Below are 20,751 nucleotides of genomic sequence, written 5' to 3'. Positions count from 1 at the left end.
CAGGGAGACTGAGAAAAAACAAGAGGCAAATCCTGGATGGAAAAGTCAGCCTCAGGAGCTAGACGGAAGCTAGGACTACTGCAGCCACAGCACCGAGGCACACAGAGGCAGAGAGATGAAAAGTAAGAAGGAATAGTTACGAGAGACAGAGAAGGGATCGGGGCATTTCAGCTAATGTCTAACAGATGCTGGATATTCACAAAGATAAGGGCTTATGACTTTCCAAAACTAAAAAAAAGACATAGGTCTTCAGATTGAAACACCACCTTGAATACTAACAAGAATGAAAAATAAAACTATACTTAGATGCACAGTAATGAAAATGCAGAATCTCAAGAATAAGCAGTGAAAAACCTAAAAGCTACCAGAGAGAAAAGATAACTTTGTGCTCCAAAGAAAAGAAACAGCTGAGACTAACGGAGTGAGCCCCGAAAGGAGTGAAATACATTTCACAATGAAGTCTCCCAACCCCTCAACAAGAGATTAGTCCTGCTTTTCTACACGCTAATAACAAACTATCAGAAAGAGACATCAAAAAAACAACCCTGTCTAAAACTGCATCAAAAAGAATAAAATACCTAGGAATAAACTTAACCAAGGAGGCAAAAGACCTATACTCTGAAAACTAAACTCTGAAAACATTGACAAAGAAATCTCAAGATGATACAAAGAAATGGAAAGATATCCCATGTTCATGTATTAGAAGAATTAATCTTGTTAAAATGTCCATACTACCCAAAACAATCTACAGATTTAATGTAATCCCTATCAAACTTCCTATCAGACATTTTTCACAGAACTGGAACAAATAATCATAAAATTTATATGGAAACACAAAGGACCCCGATTGCCAAAGCAATCTTGAGAAAAAAGAATAAAGCTGGAGGTATCCCTGACTTCAAACTATACTACAAAGCTACAGTAATCAAAACAGGCTGGTACTGGCACAAAAACAGACACATAGATCAATGGAATAGAATAGAGAGCCCAGAGATAAACCCATGCACTTAGGGTCAATTAATCCACAACAAAGGAAGCAAGAATATACACTGGGGAAAAGACAGCCTCTTCAGTAAATGGTTCTCAGAAAACTGGGCACCTACATGTAAAAGAATGAAATTAGAACACTTTCTCAGACCACATACAAAAATAAACTCAAAATGGATAAAAGACCTAAACGTAAGACCAGAAACCATAAAACCAATAGAAAACAAAGGTAGAACACTCTTTCATATAAATCATAGCAATATTGTTTTTGGATCTGTCTCCTAAGGCAAAGGAAACAAAAGCAAAACTAAACAAATGGGGCCTAATTAAACTTAAAGGCTTTTGTAGAGCAAAGGAAACCACTGAAAAAATGAAAAGATGGCCTACAGAATGGGAGAAAATGTTTGCAAATGATATGACCAGTAAGAGGTTAATATCTAAAATACATAAATAGCTCATACAACTCAATATTAAAAAAATAAATAAACAAACCAATTAAAAGTGGGCAGAAGACCCGGATAGGCATTTTTCCAAAGAACACATACAGATGGCCAATAGGCACATGAAAAGATGCTCAACATCGCTCATCATCAGGGAGATGCAAATCAAAACAATGAGGTATCACCTCACACCTGTCAGAATGGCTATGGTCAAAAAGAGCAAAAATAACAAATGTTGGTGAGGATGTGGAGAAAAGGGAACCCTTGTGCTCTGCTGGTGGGAATATAAATAGGTGCAGCCACTATGGAAAACAGTATGGAGGTTCCTCAAGAAACTAAAAATAGAACTACTATACAGTCCAGCAATTCTATTGTATTTCTGATATACATCCGGAGAAAGCAAAAATGCTAATTCAAAAAGATACACGCTCCCCAATGTTTACAGCAGCATTATTTACAATAGCCAAGATACAAAGCAACCTAAGCGTCCATCAAGATGAATGGATAAAGAAGATGTGGTGTATACATGCAGTGGAATATTACTCAGCCATAAAAAAGAAATTCTGCCATTTGCAACAACATGGATGGACCTAGAGGGTATTATGTTTACTGAAATAAGTCAGACAGAGAAAGACAAATACTGTATATTATCACTTATATGTGGGATCTAAAAAATGAATGAATATAACAAAACAGAAACAGATTCACAGATAAAGAGAACTAGGGGTTACCAGTGGGATAAGGGAAGTGGGGAGAGGCTAGATAGGGATAGGAAATCAATAAGTATAAACTAAATACTATGTATAAAATAAATAGGCTACAAGGATATAAATATACCCAACTTATAATCAATTTAAGAATGGAGTATAATCTATAAAACTATTGAATCATTATATTATACACCTTAAACAAACATAATATTATATATCAATTATACTTCAATTTTAAAAAAAGAATCCTGAGGCCAAACCGAAAAAAAAAAAGGAGAAAAAAAGATTAGTCTTAATGTAGTTTACACTGCTGCAAACCACAGAAAGCAGATGAAAAATCCTTACAACATGTGTGTATAATGAAGAACATGCGCAATGTTAATTGCGAACAAACATTTGTCCATCAATTAAAAAATGAATATATTGCGGCAACTGAAATGAAGAAACCATGGATAAGTTTTTAAAGATTCAGATATATCAAAACAAAAGCGACTGAATCATACACTGTAAATGTACAAATCCTCGTGTGAGAATGTTCAACAACAGCTATATTCACAGTAGCCAAAAAGCAGAAACAACACAAGTGTCCATCCATTGACACATGGACATACGATGGAATATTATGCAGCCATGGAGTACCAATACAGGCTACAATATGGATGAACCTTGAAAACATTATGTCAAATGAAAAAAACCAGACACATATTTGTATGAGTCCAGTTATATGAACTGTCCGAAGCAGGCAAATCTAGTGCAGGCAGAAAGTAGGTGGGTGGCTCCCAGGTGCTGGAGGAGCGACGTGGAGAGCCAGCGTATGCGGAGGGCGCTTCCGTTAGGGGTGAGGGGACAATATTATGGAATCAGAGAGTGGTTAGGGTTGCACAACTTTGTCAATTCACTAAAATGCATTAAATTGCCTACTTTTAAAGGGTTCTGTATAGGAATTACAGCTCAAAAAAAAAGATAAAAGCAAAATGATCTAAATCTACTACAGCAAAATATGAGGACATGACAAAGCTTGACATTTGGTACACAGACATGTATTATATAGTCTCCATACCTTTCTGTATGCCTGAAATATTTCCTTTTAAAAAGGGGGTACAGCAACTTTTTAAAAGTGTAGTATGGCACGAGGATAAAAACAGTACCAGAAAAGGAAAAGATCCAGAAACAGACCCAGGTTTGTATAAGAACATAAGCATATTTTAAAGGATCCATTTCAAATCCTGGGAGGAAAATAGATTATTCAAAATACCAACAGCCATTTGGAAAAACAAATCCGGAAGTTGGAGTCCATTCCAGGACCTGTCCACCTTCCAGAATTCAATGAAATTTCTGATAAACAACTGGGTCGTCACATCCCCATCATCCTCCTCTTGGCAAAAAAGTCTGTGATGAGGTTACTCTAAAAAGCTCCAATAAAAACAACAATAGCATTAAAAATGTTGTGGGCAAACTGATTTCTTAGAAAAGGTTAAGTTGTAATTCCAGTTGTACCCCGATCACCAAGTAGTAGGTTTGCTGAGTACTAACTGTAAAGTCCTTTACACGAAGCATGTGCTTAAGTGCTATGTTAATTACAGCACCTGGAACCGAATATCACTAATCAGAAAACTCTTCACTGCATAAGTTCTGGATAACGGGAAAAGAAACACATTCACTCAACAATGTTTAGCACCAACTAAGCACAGAACACTGGATACGCAGGGACGAACGAAACAAACTGCAACAGAGCAGGGGATGGAAGTCTAGTAAGACAGAGACATGGCATAACACTCAACAAGAAAAGACAGGCAGAAGGAACTCAGAGGGAACAGCAAAGAAATCTGCTTGCGTCATGTGAGAGCCCATAGTAAGACAGTTTATAAGAGCAATCCCACCCTGCCAACAGCATGGCACTAAGGCAACTACCACACCTAAGAGAAATAGTACACATTCTTCACCAGGTATCTTATGAGATTAAAAATATCTTCAAAGGCTGTTTTTGCTCTACAGTTTGAATCAGCTGAAGAAGAATCAGGATGAAAAGATTAATTAGGAGTATCCTCAAATGATCTAAAATTAGGTCCTAAGAATCTATGTAGTGGATAGAACAGTGATTTCAGGCTATCTTTCAAATAGATATCCTGAAACCATGTGATCACAGAGTGGGAAAGAGGAAAAAAACACCCCCCAAAGAAAGTTAAGAGGAAAAGAACACCAATTTAATTCAGTCTACCCACAACTGTACCTGTTGGTGGCAGCATCCTGAACACTGGCATTTTTATGACTTAATAAGCTATCTTCTCTTGTAACCTAAGAAAAAGAAATCATAAAAATTAAATCTCCTCAATACACTGTAATAACCTATATGGGAACAGAATCTAGAAAAGAGTGGATATATTAACTGATTCACTCTGCTGTACAGCAGAAACTAACACAACATTGTAAATCAACTATACTCCAATAAAAATTAATTAAAAAAATTAAATCTCTCTCGTGGGTAATAAAGTAATAAATTTACATTCCTTTCTGTTTGCTTCAGTTCCAGAAAGAGGTAACCACAACTTATCTATGGAAATATCAGTACTGTACCCAGCACAACCCTATCCCACGCCCAAATTCATACTCCAAGTTTCCACTTCAATATGTGGGTCTATGAATCCATACGCTTTACTGGACAGCTCTAAATTATTTAAGACACAATGATATGTTAGTCAATGTACACAGAATCCAAAAAGATTCAATGCCAGAATTTTTCAAATTTACATGATAAAAAGCAGAAACATATTAAGCTGCATATCTGGCTTTGTTTTTCCCTGAGTACAAGGAATATTTCAGAGGAGAATTCTAAAGAGGTCAGTTATTGAGGTATCATTTACATACAGTAAAATGCACACATTTTAAATGTACGGTTTGGTACATAACACTACAATCAACATATGTAACACTTCCACTACCCCAAATGTTCCCTTGAGGCTTCCGACACAATCCCACCAAAAACCCATACACGTGGCCAGCAGTGATCTGTGCTTTCCATAGTTTCATATAAATGGAATCATAGCATCCTTTTGTGGCTCCCTCTTTAGACTAACAGGATGTTTTTGAGGTTCACCCACGGTGTTGCATGTGTCACTAATGCGTTCCTTTTTTGCGTGCTGAGTAGCTTTCCGCTGCATGGATACACCCCAATTTGTTTATCTGTTTACTTGCTGATGGACATTTGGATCGCTTCTAGTTTTCGCCTATTACATTCACGTACTAGTGCCTGTGTGAACCTGCGCTCTTACTTCCCTTGAGTAAATACCTAAGAGTGGGGCTGCTGGGTCATATGCTAAGTGTACGTTTGATATTTTACCAACTCTTTTTTCCAAAATTAATTAATTAATTTTTGGCTGCATGGGTCTTTGTTGCTGCGCGCAGGCTTTCTCTAGTTGTGTAGAGCCGGGGCTGCTCTTTGTTGCGGAGCACGGGCTCTAGGTGCACAGGCTCAGTAGTTGTGGCACACGGGCTTCAGCAGTTGTGGCTCATGGGCTCTAGAGTGCAGGCTCAGTAGTTGTGGCACACGGGCTTAGTAGCTCAACCACATGTGGGAACTTCCGAGACCAGGGATCGAATCTGTGTCCCCTGCATTGGCAGGTGGACTCTCAACCACTGCACCACCAGGGAAGCCCTTACCAACTCCTTTATAAAGTACTTGGAACATTTTATGTTCTTACCAGCTGCGTGCATTGCAGGCAGTCACAAGCCTGTCAGTTGTTAACTTTAGCTATGAATTACAATGTTAGCTGTAGACTTTTTTCATAGATACCCTTTATCAGGCTGAAGTTCCATTCTACTACTAGTTTGCTGTGAGCTTTTATCATGAACAAGTGTTAAATAATGTGAAATGCTTTTTCCAAATAAATTGAGACAATTTTCCTTATTTTTTAATATGTTATACTATACTGGTTTTTGAACGATAAACGAACTTTTTTCCTGAGATAAACCCTACTTGGCCATGGTGTACTATCCTGTTTATAAGCTGTTCAGTATGATTTGCTTCCACTTTGTTAAGGGCTTTCGAGTCCATGTTCAAGAACAGTCCTGGTCTGTAGCTGCTTTTCTTGTACTCTCCTTCTCTGGCTTTGGTGTCAGGCTAAGACTAGCCTCATAAAACGAGTTGGGAAGTGCTCCCTGCTCTTCTAATTCCTGAAAGAGCTTGTGTAGGACTGTCATTACTTCTGCCTTAGATGTTCAGTAGGCCTTAACAATGAAGGCGTCTGGTCCTGAATTTTTCTTTGTGGGATGATTTTAACTATAAAACAAAATCTTTCATTTAGGGCTATTCAAGTTATTTCTCTCTTGTTCAAGTCAAAACAGATCCAAAGTACAACTGAAACGTAAGGTGACGAAAAACTGTCACCACCACTGCTGCTACAATAGGTAGTGTCAACATCAGGATCAACATTTACTAAACACTAATTCTGTGCCAGAAGCCATTCTGTGGCCTTTACCTTTATCATTTTATTTCATCCTTATAACCCACCTTCGGGAAGGTATTTACCATTACCCCTTTTTAAACGTAATTAAACTGAGGCTCAGGGAAAGTAACTAACTTGCCAAGTCACAAAGCTAATCGGTGACTAGCTACTAGTAGATTAGAAACAGGATTCAAACTCCAGTTGTCTGATTCCAGAGCGTGTACTGCCGTATTTTATATATAAATATTATGTTTTATGTTTACACCGGGGTGAGAAGGTACATAAAGTGCACGAACGACATTCCTCAAGTCCTCTCAGCTCTCTTCAAGGTCTGTGCCTGGGAACACAATGGGTAAAGAGCCCCTTCCCAACAACAGGATTATTTTGAAATCCTAGTTGACAACCGGACTTGGTGAGACAGGCTTCTGTCCTGCTTCAGTGCAGAGGATAATCTGAAAGTTGGGGAGGGCCAAGGAAAAGCTGATTTTGAGAGCATGGACGCCATCAACTTCATGGGGGCTGGTCCCTACCCACTGCACCCTTCATGAGACGACACAGCCAACTCTTCGTCTTATAACCGTCACTCTGTTGCCAATAACATCACAATTTTGTTGAATTGGGGGTAGATGCGTGGTGGGGAACAATGAATTGATAAAGAAAGACCTAAAGTCATAGACTTAATATTGACAGGAACCTAAAAATCACTGTAGAGTTTCCAGCTATAAAAGTGACAAAGATTAGGGACTCACTTCTACAGGAATTTAACTTTTTTTTTTAACTTCTTATACTGTAGAGCAGCATCTTTACTCTTTTTATCCTGTGACTCCCCGCTCTTAATCTTGCCCGAGTAGAATTTGGAGTTGGGAAGGCATGTGCCATCTTTTTTTTTTTTTCCTTTTTTTGGCCGCACTGTGCTGCATGCGGGATCTCAGTTCCCTGACCAGGGATGGAACCCGCACCTCTGCGGTGGAGGCGCAGAGTCCTAACCACTGGACCGCCGGGCAAGTTCCAGCATTGCCATCTTGAGTGTGCTTCCTGGTACTACTCTCTCTCTAATCAGCGGCCAAGTCACTCATGCCTACCGTTTGTATACTTTCTTTGCTCTACAGGGTCTCCTTCCACTTCACCAGGACCCTAGTAAAGGCAGCTTACCTTCTGCACTGCTTCTACATGAGCCTTCAAAATGTTACTCTTCAAGTCAGGAGGAACTCTCCTGGCATTCAGTGCTGGGCTGTCAATGGCATTATTCAGACATTTCTCAGTTAACTTCACCACTTCCTCCTAGATATTAAAAATATACTGTAAGCAACTCTGAGAGAATATAACTCAATGGAAACAGAAAAGGACTGATGAAATTTCATATTCAGACAATCAGGGAATCATGTGTCTCAGGCAGTCATATCCTACTCCAGGAAGAGTCAACTCTTACATGGGGTTTCAAACTAAGGCACAGTAATCACAAACAAGAACTATGACTTGGCAGGGACCCCTGGAAATCATCTAGCCCAATTTCCTGTCTTTAAGCAACTGAATAACTAACGATACCACCCTGGACAAATGCCTGAAATAAACCACAAAATGTGTGCCTTTTGCTGTAATTAATTTCAATTGGATTTTAGGTCAGGCCCTAGGCAGGCTAAACCCTGTGATTCTGGAACTGTCATCAGGTAGATGACTGTGTTTGAGATTATGTTAGCTGGCCAGAAGGAGGTCACTATCAGGTAAAGACTTAACGAAAATGATAAAATAAAGCCCAAGTCCACTGAATGAAGATCATAATTGAAACAATATAAATTATGAAAGGAAATGAGAGAAAGCAAATTAGTAAGTTTAAATTATCTACACTACAACTGATATTTTACCTGACTTGAATGCCAATCAATAACAACAACAACTACCATTATCATTACTATGGTTACCATTTAACACTGGGCTAAATAACAAACTCACTCTAAATACTTTCTTCGTCTCAGATACAGCTTTTGTTCTATAAAACAGGCTAGCTGCCACGTATGGGATTACATACTGCACCGCTCTTTCACGTTTGAAAATATTTAACTAATGTGCTTATTCTAATCTGTTTTTTCTAAGTGTGGTCTCCACACATCTGCCTCTGGGTGGGATCCTAAAATGTGAATGTTTAACAAGCTTCCCTGTGTGATTCTGATACCTATAAATGCTTGAGAATCACTACTTTGCACTAGACTGTAATGAAGACATGTGGCCTCTCCCGTTGTGGAGCACAGGCTCCGGACGCGCAGGCTCAGTGGCCATGGCTCACGGGCCCAGCTGCTCCGCGGCATGTGGGATCTTCCCAGACCGGGGCACGAACTCGCGTCCCCTGCATCGGCAGGTGGACTCCCAACCACCGCGCCACCAGGGAAGCCCTAACTTCCTAGTCTTCAGAGTGGTTCCCAGCAAGTGAAAGAAGACCTGATGCCCTTTCTCAACCATACCTACTTCACCACCAGATGACCCAGCAAGCCCACCTCTGGGCTTACATCCAAAGGAAACAAAATCACTATCCCAAATAAACCTGCACCCCGATGTGCACTGCAGCCACGACATGGAAACAACCAGAGGGCCCGTCAACAGGTGATGAAGAGGATGTAAAATACACACACACACACACACACACACATACACATAAATACACACACACAAGGAAATACTGTTCAGCCTTTAAAAGGAAGGAAATCCCGCCATTTTCAACAACACAGATGAAGCTGGAGGCCTCGTGCCAAGTGAACCAAGCCAGATAGAGAACAACAAATATTGCACGGCACTACTCAGATGTGGGACCTAAAAAAAAATTCCAAATCAGAAACAGAGAGCAGAATGATTGCCAGGGACTAGGGGGTGGGATAGCAGAGGCAGGTTGGTACAAGTTATCAGATGAATAAATCCCGAGGACCCAATGTACAGCATGGTGACTACACTTAATTATACTGGTTTTTTTTTTTTTTTTTTGCGGTACGCGGGCCTCTCACTGCTGTGGCCGCTCCCGTCACGGAGCAACAGGCTCCGGACACGCAGGCTCAGCGGCCATGGCTCATGGGCACAGCCGCTGCGCGGCACGTGGGATCCTCCCGGACCAGGGCACGAACCCGTGTCCCCTGCATCGGCAGGCGGACTCTCAACCACTGCGCCACCAGGGAAGCCCTATACTGTTTTTTATACTTGAAATTTGCTGAGAGTAGATCTCAAGTGCTCTCACCAAAAAAACCAAACAAAAAGGTAACTTATGTGAGGTGACAGATATGTCAACTAATTGGACAGCAGGAATCACTTCACAATGTATACTTACACCAAATCATCAAGGTGTACACTTTAAAGGTATTTAAATTTTATTTGTCAATTATACCTCAGTAAAGCTGGGAAAGTATCATGGCTAGTTCAAATGCTTTGACATTTTCTTTTCAGAGACAATTACATTGCAGACTTGAGATTATTTGCTAATCATTTATATTTGCACATCACAGGATTCTCAGAGCAACCTGCCTCTGATATAGGCAAGTGTTTATTTTCCTGCCTATATTAAAAACAAAAACAAGAATTCAACACACGTATCACAGGTAAAAGTACCCGTGACTGTTACCATCTTTCTGGAAGGCAATTTTGCAAAAGTACCAAAGGCTTTAAAATTATTCCTGAAATTTGACCTAACACTGTGCCATACCATGCGGCTTGCAGGATCTTAGTTCCCAGACCAGGGACTGAACCTGGCCCAGACAGTGAAAGTGCAGAGTCCTAACCACTGGACCACCAGGGAAGTCCCAAACCTAACACTTCTACTCCCCAGTAAAATAATCAAAGATGATGGCAGATACTTACATAAGACTATCAGAGCCCTGATTATGACGGTGAAAATTAGCAACAATCTAAATGACTAATAGGAGACTGAGTAAATGCAGTGATGATATATGCATGCCATTCAACTATTATCAGTAATATGTTATTGAAATAAAGAGAGTTATAATGGAATGGTTATAAAAAAGTGTTAGTGCATTTTTATTTAAAAAAATATATATCACATTTCAAGGTTTGGTTTAAAATGTTAACCATAGTTACCTCTTAGTACTGGGATAACAGAGGTTAGATAATGTCCTGCTTTTTAAAATCTGTATATTGTGTTACTATGCTGCTGATATGTCTGCCTTGGATGGCCAAAATGTGCAAACAGAAGACCGAAAGAACTAAAAAGACACTCTGATTCCTAAACACCCCAAATTAGACCTGTTCTAACATGACTGGATGCTCAAACTCTCCTGTAGAGCTGTCCTTGCTGCCATCAGTCAGCTTAGTTAGAAGCTTAAGTCAGGTTAAAGTCATCCAAAGTCTGCTTCAGTTTGTTACCAAGCAAGGGGTCGTGTGCTCGCAGCACAGAAAGCCAAACTCTGACAGTGGGTGTTTGCAGCAAAGTAGGGTGCCAAGCAAGGAGAACGGGCAGATCATGTGCAAAAGATCTGAACTCCCTGACGGCTTTCAAGCAAGGGTCTTTAAAGACATTGTTAGGGGAGAGGGTCCAGGATACGTGATCAACCTGTGGACCTCCTTCTGATTGGCTGGTGGTAAAAAGGGTGATGACTTGGGAACCTCAACCTTCTGGTTCCAACCAGTCTCGGGTTGACATGCTTGTGGTCAGCATGTCGTCACCATCCCGCAGAGGGTGGGGGTCTCAGCTTCTGCAGAACAGCTCAGAGATACGCAGCAGACGGTTATCCACATCCCTTCAGGAGGAGCTAGGAGCCCTGTGACTCTACTGTCCTAATCATTAACTGCTAGAGTCAGCTCTCTGGAACTCAGGAAAGGCCCAGGAGGCTACAGCCTGTTTCCTACAAACAAGAAACGGGGGACATGGAGAGGCTTTTTGTTCCTGGGAGGGCCCCACGGGGTCCTGCTTGGCTTCAGTCCCCCCTTTTCTTTGATCCTCCTCAATCCTGAGGGGAACAGGGGCAGGACAAGAAAGGGAATGAAGTTTTTGGATAGAGAGATTAATCATAAACTCAGCAGGGCCACTCAGTGTTTGAAGTTCTCAACCGGAATGCCATCAGATCTAAACTCAAAACCACTCTTGAGGGCTTCCCTGGTGGCGCAGTGGTTGAGAGTCCGCCTGCCGATGCAGGGGACACGGGTTCGTGCCCCTGTCCGGGAAGAACCCACGTGCTGCGGAGCAGCTGGGCCCGTGAGCCATGGCCGCTGAGCCTGCGCGTCCGGAGCCTGTGCTCCACAATGGGAGAGGCCAGAACAGTGAGGGGCCCGCGTACCGCAAAAAACAAAACAAAACAAAAAAACCACTCTTGAAACAACCCTGGCTGGAAGAGAAGTCTTATTTCGGAGAGCTCCTTCTTTAAACGGCTCAGAAAAACTGAAACTGTTTATTTGAAAAAAAATTATATAAGCCTTTTAACTAAAGTGAAGTTCTTTTTAGTTCTAACCTTGGAGAGACGCAAAGAGTTATTTTAAGGTTGGTATGGTTCACTCTTTTTGAGAATTTAATAAAATTTGGACCCGCTTTCCAGAAAAACGTATAAGTGAATCAAAGACAAGAACATGTATTCAATTTCATAGGGTTTAAGGCACTCCTTATAATGATTCATGGGCAGATCCATGATTTGCAAGAATCTTGCTTCAGAAGAATACATACAATTTGCCTTGTATTTTACCTAAATATACACAAAAGTTTTAACCACTTTATAAACTTTCTTCCCCTTCAACTGCTGAATGTATCTAAATGAAGCCAGAAGAGTCCCTGAGATCATGATAAAAGAGATGTGAACTTTTAGAGCTAGCTTACCATGTAAACTAAAAAATGCTAAGATACCAACAGCTTAACAGCCTGATTTCCAGATTTAAAAATTATTCTTTAAAAAACTGGCACCTGGGACTTCCCTGGTAGTCCAGTGGTTAAGACTGTGCTTCCACTGCAGGGGGCGTGGGTTCGATCCCTTGGTTGAGGAACTAAGATCCCACATGCTGCACAGTGCGGCCATAAAATAAAAATGAAAAATTTTTTAAATTAAAAAAATAAAAAACCTGCACCAACAATATTAGTACAATATTAATAACTATTCTTTAAGCTGAAAATGTCAAGAGGTAGCAGAATACGCCATCCCCAAATATGCCACTTTGGGGCATATTATTTTGAGCTGAAGGCAATTGAGAAGAAGCAGATAGAAGAAACGCTCTGTCCTTACCCTATATGCCTAAAAGCAGAACGGAAATTTACAAAGGAGTCCCTCCTTCCCTCTCCACCAGGAAGGACAAATGTTAGTCCCTGCAAACAACTCAAACCCTTACCATGAAAAGCAAGGACTTAAAGCTGTATAACAAGCCTTACTGCTGTTTACCCCGTCTTTCCATGTACTCTCCACCAACTACACCTTTCTTCTTTCTGACTTCAGCTGAAGATGGTATTTGGCTGCAATTCTAAGCCACCTCTGAGAGTTACTCATTCTTCCCTGGTATTTCTCATCTATACCTGAGATACACATATCAATAAACTTCTGTTTTTCTCTTGTTAATCTGTCTTTTGAAACAGAGGTCTCAGCCAAGAACTGAGAATGGTAGAGGAGGAAATTATTTTTCTCCCCTACAGCAATTACTGTCAAATAGGAAGTATTTGCCTTTGCATTTGTAAAAGTATCATTTCTATTTACTACTTACATAATACACAACAGCTCACAGATCCCTGGACAAGGGTGACCTTTGCATGGCTAATATCTGAAGACTTCCCCAAAGGGAAGTTACACCCATCACCACACCTTCTGTGTCCAAATTGAGGGTAGAGGGAAAGATAGTAACCACTTACAGAACCAGACTATCAATAAAACACTTGGAATCACTTGTGTCAGGGACAATATGGAGACGGTCAACACGGGCACACAAAGGACACTTAACCTAACCTTGCACAGAACGTACAGCTCTTCCTCTGAGGTCAGCAGAAGACCCCAGCCAAGCCCCACACACCAAGTCCGTCCAAGCCAGCTCTGGGCTTCCTGTTCCCCTAACTCAGCTACTCTGATCCAAATAAGAAAGAAGACCACTAGGCAACTAAGTAGCTGAAAAACACAAAAAACTTCTGCATTTCTCCCATAAAACCCCTATTAGTCTGTCAGCAACTTGGAACTTACTGCTCCCACAGTCTTGCGTTTCCAGGCTTGCAGGTCAAAATCCTTGCAATAAGTTCATCTTTCTGCTTTGTTTTATTCAGAGTGCAGGTTTTGGGTTTTGCTATACTTTTTGGTTATACCCTATTAAGGTTCGGATACAAAGAAAATCAAAAGCGTAAAAACGACAAAGATTATTCCAAATCTTGTGTGGTAGCAACCTGCTGCTAGATTACATTCCCAACAAGAGAAGGACAACCTGCAGGCCAAACCTGGCCCACACCTGCTGTAGTAAGTAAACCTGATGGGAACACGGCCACCCCCAGGCCCAGTGGCTGCTCTCCTGCCACGGTGGCAGGGTCGAGTACAATGACAGAGACTGTACGGCAGCCTAGACTAAACTATTTACTGACCTTTTAAGGAAACAGGCTGCCAACCGGTGGTCAAGAGAACCGTCATCGTGCCTGATTTTTAATGCTTTCCTTAAAAAGATGAGCGTTTAAAGACCACGCCTTCACTGTGCCCCGATCCCACTAACAAACGCAGGTTAGGTTTTGTTACTTTAAGCATTCTGTAAAATTTTCTGATCAAGGAACAAGAAAAAAATGATTCTTGAAATGAAATTTGAAGATAAAGAAAATTCTGGAACTGTCTCAAGTAATTAAGAAGAAGAAGGTAACTCAAAAATCTATTCATCTTGACACACAGCATCTTGACACAGCATCTTGACACAGTCCCTAAAGGACTTCCAACACGAGGTCAGGCAGACACTGTGAACACATTTCCAACACGAGGAGGCCCCAAGGAATGGGAGAATCCCCACAATGACACTGGGAGTCATCAGTGTCAGCATCCCCAGGTGGAAAGAACGCTTGCCTCACGCCACCACCAAAAATCCAAAGAGCTGATTAAGTTAGTCTTAGCCTGAGGAACTTCCCACGCTGGGGAACCTGCTGCTTCCTAAGGCATCCTGTTCAATTTGCAGGTACGTTAGGACGCGTTTTCCTACACCGAGGTGAGATCTGCATAACTCTATCATTCTCGCTGACCCTAACTCTTCTCTGAGGCTACTAAAGATCAAGTCACTTTACTTCCTGTGTCACAGCATACACAGCTCTTCAGATTCCTGAGTTACTGATCCTCCACCGTAACTGTGTCTCAAGACCCCTCACCATACTTTCTCAAACCCCTTTCGTTTGCCTAAGTTGCTTTTCTCTCTCCCACTTTTTCATACTGTGGTTGGATCCCCCCTTTCAAGCCCTTTCAGTTAATACAACAGAGACGTTTCAGCAGCCACACTTCACACTCCGTTTACAGATTCTCAAACATTTTTCGCACATGCTTGTTACATTCTACCTCCCGACCCTAATCCTACACTTGTGTCAGACTTGGCATAATATATATTCTTAAATCCAAACCATCATTCCAGCCTGTCAAGGCCTTCGTGGATCCTGACTTTTGTCTTTCAAACTGTACTTCCCAGCTGTTGCCAACTGAAAATTTAGCATAGGAGATCTGCGGTATTTCTACGGGTGAGACAGGTCCAAGTTTCCAGAGGGCCAAGATTTTGTCATTCTTCTGTGGATTCCCCGCAATACTTATTATTTGTTTGTAGGACTGAATCAACAGTGTACGGTTCTCAAGTGACCCTACCAACCCTGGGTGACGCGGGTCTGACGGGGAGGAGAGCGCTCTAAAGTGGCTTCTCAAGACACGAGCTTGCAGTCCACTCTGCTTTCAGTAGCACTGGTCCGAGCCTCGCGATTCTGTGGCTGGCTTAGAGCTAATCATCCGACAACTGACACTTGGTTTTAGAATATATTTTATTTACAACAGGCTTTTCAGCCTAAAATTACTCAGTAAAGCTGATATTAAGATTAATTTCTTACATGTTTCCTTAAGCAAACATTAACTGTTGATGGCAGAGGTAGAGAAATCACATAAAATGTTGCTGCCATATCAGCAAAGGATGTTGCAGCCATCAAGCCACCACATTATAGCTGCCTGACAGTGAGCCCTGAGGGAACTCAGGACTGAAACAAATGGGCTGCCCACTGTCAAGTTCATCTAGCACAGCCACTGCAGCTCCCTCCCCAACACGGTGCACCCTGAGGGGACTCAGGATGGAAAAGCACAGGATCTTGGCCCCAGATAGTTGAGGTACATATCAAAAGAATGATTTCAGTGAGCCCAGACTCTTACATCTTCCCATATATAGAAAAGCACTAAATTCCTTAATGTGAGATGCCTGGTTTTCTTTTTTTTTTTTTGCGGTACGCGGGCCTCTCACCGCCGCGGCCTCTCCCGTTGCGGAGCACAGGCTCCGGACATGCAGGCTCAGCGGCCATGGCTCACGGGCCCAGCCGCTCCGCGGTATGTGGGATATTCCCAGACCGGGGCACGAACCCGCATCCCCTGCATCAGCAGGCGGACTCCCAACCAATGCGCCACCAGGGAAGCCCCCAGGTTTTCTTTTATTAACAGTAATCTTTTGATGTTCCCACTACCTGGTCTTTGTTGCAAAAACTCCTATAGATCCTCGCCCGCCTCTTTGGAGCCGTCCCTCAGAGCTATCTCAGATGCTGTGTCCCAGGCTCAAAGTACTAAGAAAGTCCACCAAATAACACATATCTCTCAACTTTTAGGTTGTGCTTTTTTTTCAGTTGACAAACTCGTACACAGCACTAGCTGAAGAGTTATTAACTAGTCTGATATCCCTTATTTATTAGTACAGTACTGAATTCTTTCCTGCTATTCCTGCCTGGCACTGAGTAAGGCCTCACTAAGTATTAGCTATTATTTTCCTAGCTATGTGAGCCCTAAAATACTCCTTGATGGCATACCATTCACCTAACCCACTCTCTTACTCCCTGTCCTATCTTAAACCCACATTTGTACTCATTTTCCCAAGGCTTCACAACGAATTTAATAGAGCCTCTGGTTGAGAGGCTGTTACATTATAGCAAAGTGTGCTCCCCACCTTCACAACCCAGCCAGGGTTTACCTGGCTTCTTTCTTCTTTATGATCACTCCAGGTCTCCACCAAATTTTTGTCAGATTAATTGTCAACTACCTAAAGCTTGCATCTAAAGCTTTCAATTAACCCTTCTGTCTCTGACCCTGCATTCCCCTACCTTACAGAGTCAGCAGAAAAAAATAACAATGTGAAGGAAACAGACCAATATAATTGAAAAATACTGAGGGGTCAAAAACAGGAAAGACTTTCTGAAATTCAATCAGCTTCTAAAAGACATTTCTAAGAAAAAACATAATAGAAGGGAAAAAAAAAAGACTTGGATTCAAAAGGACAATCTTCACAATGGCTACATAAGAAAGGACATCACTCTGTGCTCCATCCTGGTCTCTGAGGAATCCCAGCTAGTGGTCCAGGGATGAAAGAGCTGCAAGTCAGATGTTCCCCTTCCCTCTTTAAAACCAAACCAAAACAAAATTCATTCAACAGGGATGGCTGGGCTGAATAAAAATAAAAGTTTAAAAACCATATCACTTTTGACTGTGTTTTAAAAAAACTTGCGATGACCTTGTAGGTCTTAACGTTGACGCCCATGTTTCCTCCTGCACATCCACAAATTTCACCTTTGTAAATGGTAAAACAGGTTTATAAGCGTTCAGCACAGACAGATTTCCCAGTGAAAGAAAAGAAAAAGTAATGGCTTTCGATGGAAATGACTTCTCAGAGGTCTGGAGCTGTGTGACAGGCAAACAAAGGAGGACTTTGAATACCTGGTTGCTGATGTTAACGTCCCTGTTGGGATGACTGGCTGGCAAAGGACCACTTTCCATTTCAAGGTGTTTGAGCTTCTCTGAGACATCTTTTAATGCTGGAAAAAAAACGGGAAAACAGCCGCTTAGTCTGACAGGCTGTCACAGCCGTGTAAGGGTGACGACTTAGGCTTTCTCCACACCCCTCAACATCAGTTACCATCAATTACAGGTAATAACCCAGATCACTACGGAACAGATATTCCATCACCAAGAAACTCTCCATTAATTTGATTAAGAGCTCACCTAAATAGGAACATCATCCTGTGTCTGCTCTGCTGGATGTGGAATCCCCATGGCATGTGTGGCTAAGAAAGCTCACAGTCATGAGAGTAGAGGAAAAGGCACAGAGCACCTGTGACACGGCCTTCCTTCCTAGGTACAACCCAAGCTCCCCGCTGCAAAGCTCAGCACTCAGCTGTTTCCTTTCCTTGGCCCTGACTACACACAGCCTACAACTAAACTTACGTGGAGCAAACTGATGGAGGACACACATTTATGCACTCGCTGACTCAACCTATTACATACTGGTGACGTCAGGTGTGATGAAGGGCAAGCGTTTTAGCTTCACTACATGCAAAACACATTGCACATAAAATCCTCCAACCACTGAAAGATGATACATTAAAGACAATTTAGCTTTAAATGAGTTCTATTTAACAACTGTTAGTTGTATTAATCTTATTTTGCAGGGACCAATTTGGTGGGAGTTTGAAATTTTACATTGTTCACTTGACAAAGAAGCTGTTGAATGCCTAATAATTTCTATATAATCAGGTAGAAGAAGGGAGGGAAAAACTATGAAATCATTTGCTCTTGGTCAAAGGGATCTTCCCAAAGTGTCCATCAGTTAATTCTGTACATCTTTCCCTTGGCTACACATTAGAATAAGATGTGGAATTTTTAAGAAATACTGATTCCCAGAGCTGACCCTAGAACAATGATATCAGATTTCTGAATGTAGTTTTCTGGTATTGGTAGTTTTTAAAATTCTCCAGGTGATTCTTCTTTAAAATAAATTTACTTATTTATTTATTTTTGGCTGCACTGGGTTTTCATTTCTGCGTGCGGGGGCTACTCTTCGTTGCGGTGCGCGGGCTTCTCACTGCGGTGGTTTCTCTTGTTCCGGAGCACTGGCTCTAGGCGTGTGGGCTTCAGTAGTTGTGGCGCGTGGGCTCAGTAGTTGTGCCTCGCGGGCTCTAGAGCGCAGGCTCAGTAGTTGTGGCACACGGGCTTAGTTACTCCGCGGCACGTGGGATCTTCCTGGAACCCGTGTCTCCTGCACTGGCAGGCGGATTCTTAACCACTGCATCACCAGGGAAGCCCCAGAACAAATTTTTAATTCCAGTTACCAGCAGTACTTCAGCATGTTCTATGAAGCAGAAGCACTGTGCAACTTTTCATTAATGCTTCTTTCTAAATTACTAAATACTATTGCTGTATTCTACACTCCTCAGAGACAACAGCATACTCACTGGCAATTTCCAATAAGTTGTTTAAAGAGAGTGTCTTAATTTTAGCAACAGAAATCAAAATTGGCAAGAGCCACATAAACATAAGCTGCTTTTCAATGAACACACACTGAGATTCAACAGAAAGCTCCTGTTTAAAGACAGTTTATGCTTTAATATCAAATCAAACTCACAAGTATATAGAAATTTTCAATGTGCAATTTACTGTTTCCTTTTAACCTTCTAAAAAGTTAAGGAAGGCAGCATTCTTTCTGGATTATTTATTTTTGTGGGTCTGGGCAACAACAGCCCTCATTAATAACAAAATACTATCTGTGAACTAATGGAATGTCCAAACATTCATTCAATCCTGTGCCCTAGATCTCTAAGGAAACTTTTTACTATTAATTTTCACTCAAGAAACAAAGTAAAAAGCAAATTTGAAAATTCAAAAATGTTTAAGAACTTATAAATGATACAAATGTTTAACGGTCTCAATTATGTGATCTTAAATATTTCAATGGACCCTTAAGCCAAAAAGGCAAGAAGGCATAACTATTCTACAGTAACATTTCAAATCCAACCACTGCATAAAATATTCTTAGAGGAACTGCCTGTTTAAGCTCATTTCAAAGGCGGGTAGACTAGGGCGATGCCAGTGATGTTACACAGAACGTTTAGTTACTCCTCACTCACCTTCCAGCCCCTCTAATCCAGCCTGCTTGGTGGCTGTGCTCACTTCACCTGGGGCTTGGGACATGGCCATGGTGTCAGGTGCCCCAACTACATCATCAATGGTTGTTTCCAGTAAGTCTGGACTATCTAGCAAATCAATCTTCAGAGGCAAGCTATAAAGGTAACAGAAAACTTAATTAAACCAAGAAGTTTATCAGGAAAAGAATTTTAAATACTAACAAAAATCTCTGCTGGAAAAATAATTCATTTAATAGTTTGGATCCCAAGTAGTTTATTCATCTGTCAAAACCCCCTGGGCAGATTCTCTTCCATCCAAGATGGAGTAAAAGGAACTGAATTTAGCTTCCCAACTGAAATAACCTAAGGGGAAAACAAACAATTTTCAAGAGTAAGACCTCAAAGAACAGAAGGCAGTGATCCTGAGCTTTGGAAAACAAATGAGGAGCCCTGTGCTTGACCTGAGGGAGTCCCTGGGCCGGGGTGCAGAGAGAGTGCAGTGTGGCAGAGCACAGAGGCCTCCCTTGGCTGACAGCGCAGGGAGACCACGGCAAGCCAGAGTTCACAGCACAGGCTACCAGACAGAAGAGAGCAGCCCTGCAAGGAGAGAATCCTACAGGTCTGCAGAGGCCCCCCTCAAGTATGCAGGAGAGCACTGATCAGGGAACATGTGTAAGGAAACTCCCTGAGGCTGGGAAAGAACTAGTGGCACTCACACTGGGCCACAGTGCCCCCTCCACAGACAGCATGTAAAAACATGTAATTCAAGGGCATTTAGTATTAGGAAGGTCCTGCCTCTGTAGCACAGAATAATTAACCCAGACGGGCCATGGCAACAAACCCACTTAACACATCATAAAAGACCTGAAAGGATCAAACTGCTTCCAAGTAACTTAACTGCATCCCAAGACAAAGCTCAAGAAGACTGAGAGGAAGACAAAACGATCTGGCATCCAACAAAGTAAATTTCACATGTCAGGCACCCAGTCAAAGACTGTCAGGAATGCAAGAAGGCAGAAAAAGACATCTCATACTAAAGAGGATAATCACTCAAGAGAAACTGACACAGATACTAGAATTAGCAGACAAAGACACATAGTTATTGTAACTGTATTCCATATCCTCAAAACTTAAGC

The 20,751-nt window shown here is 41.6% G+C and overlaps 1 protein-coding gene across 3 annotated transcripts in view; it reads right to left on the bottom strand.

Moving 5' to 3' along the window:
- EPB41L5 (erythrocyte membrane protein band 4.1 like 5) overlaps positions 1-20,751 on the bottom strand; it is a 138,939-nt gene that overhangs the window by 12,901 nt on the left and 105,287 nt on the right. For all 3 annotated transcript variants that reach the window (XM_082841829.1, XM_082841830.1, XM_082841831.1), the window contains 4 exons: positions 19,619-19,770; positions 17,433-17,530; positions 7,732-7,860; positions 4,368-4,432 (listed from right to left, as the gene is read on the bottom strand). In XM_082841829.1, coding sequence (XP_082697955.1) covers positions 4,368-4,432; positions 7,732-7,860; positions 17,433-17,530; positions 19,619-19,770 — 444 coding nt within the window. The remainder of the gene's footprint in view (positions 1-4,367; positions 4,433-7,731; positions 7,861-17,432; positions 17,531-19,618; positions 19,771-20,751) is intronic.

Source organism: Leucopleurus acutus, assembly GCF_964270905.1.
Source record: "Leucopleurus acutus genome assembly, chromosome: 6".
Taxonomy (NCBI): Eukaryota; Metazoa; Chordata; class Mammalia; order Artiodactyla; family Delphinidae; genus Leucopleurus; species Leucopleurus acutus.
Note: the sequence above shows the minus strand (reverse complement) of the source record. Positions and strands in the feature narration are given on the sequence as shown.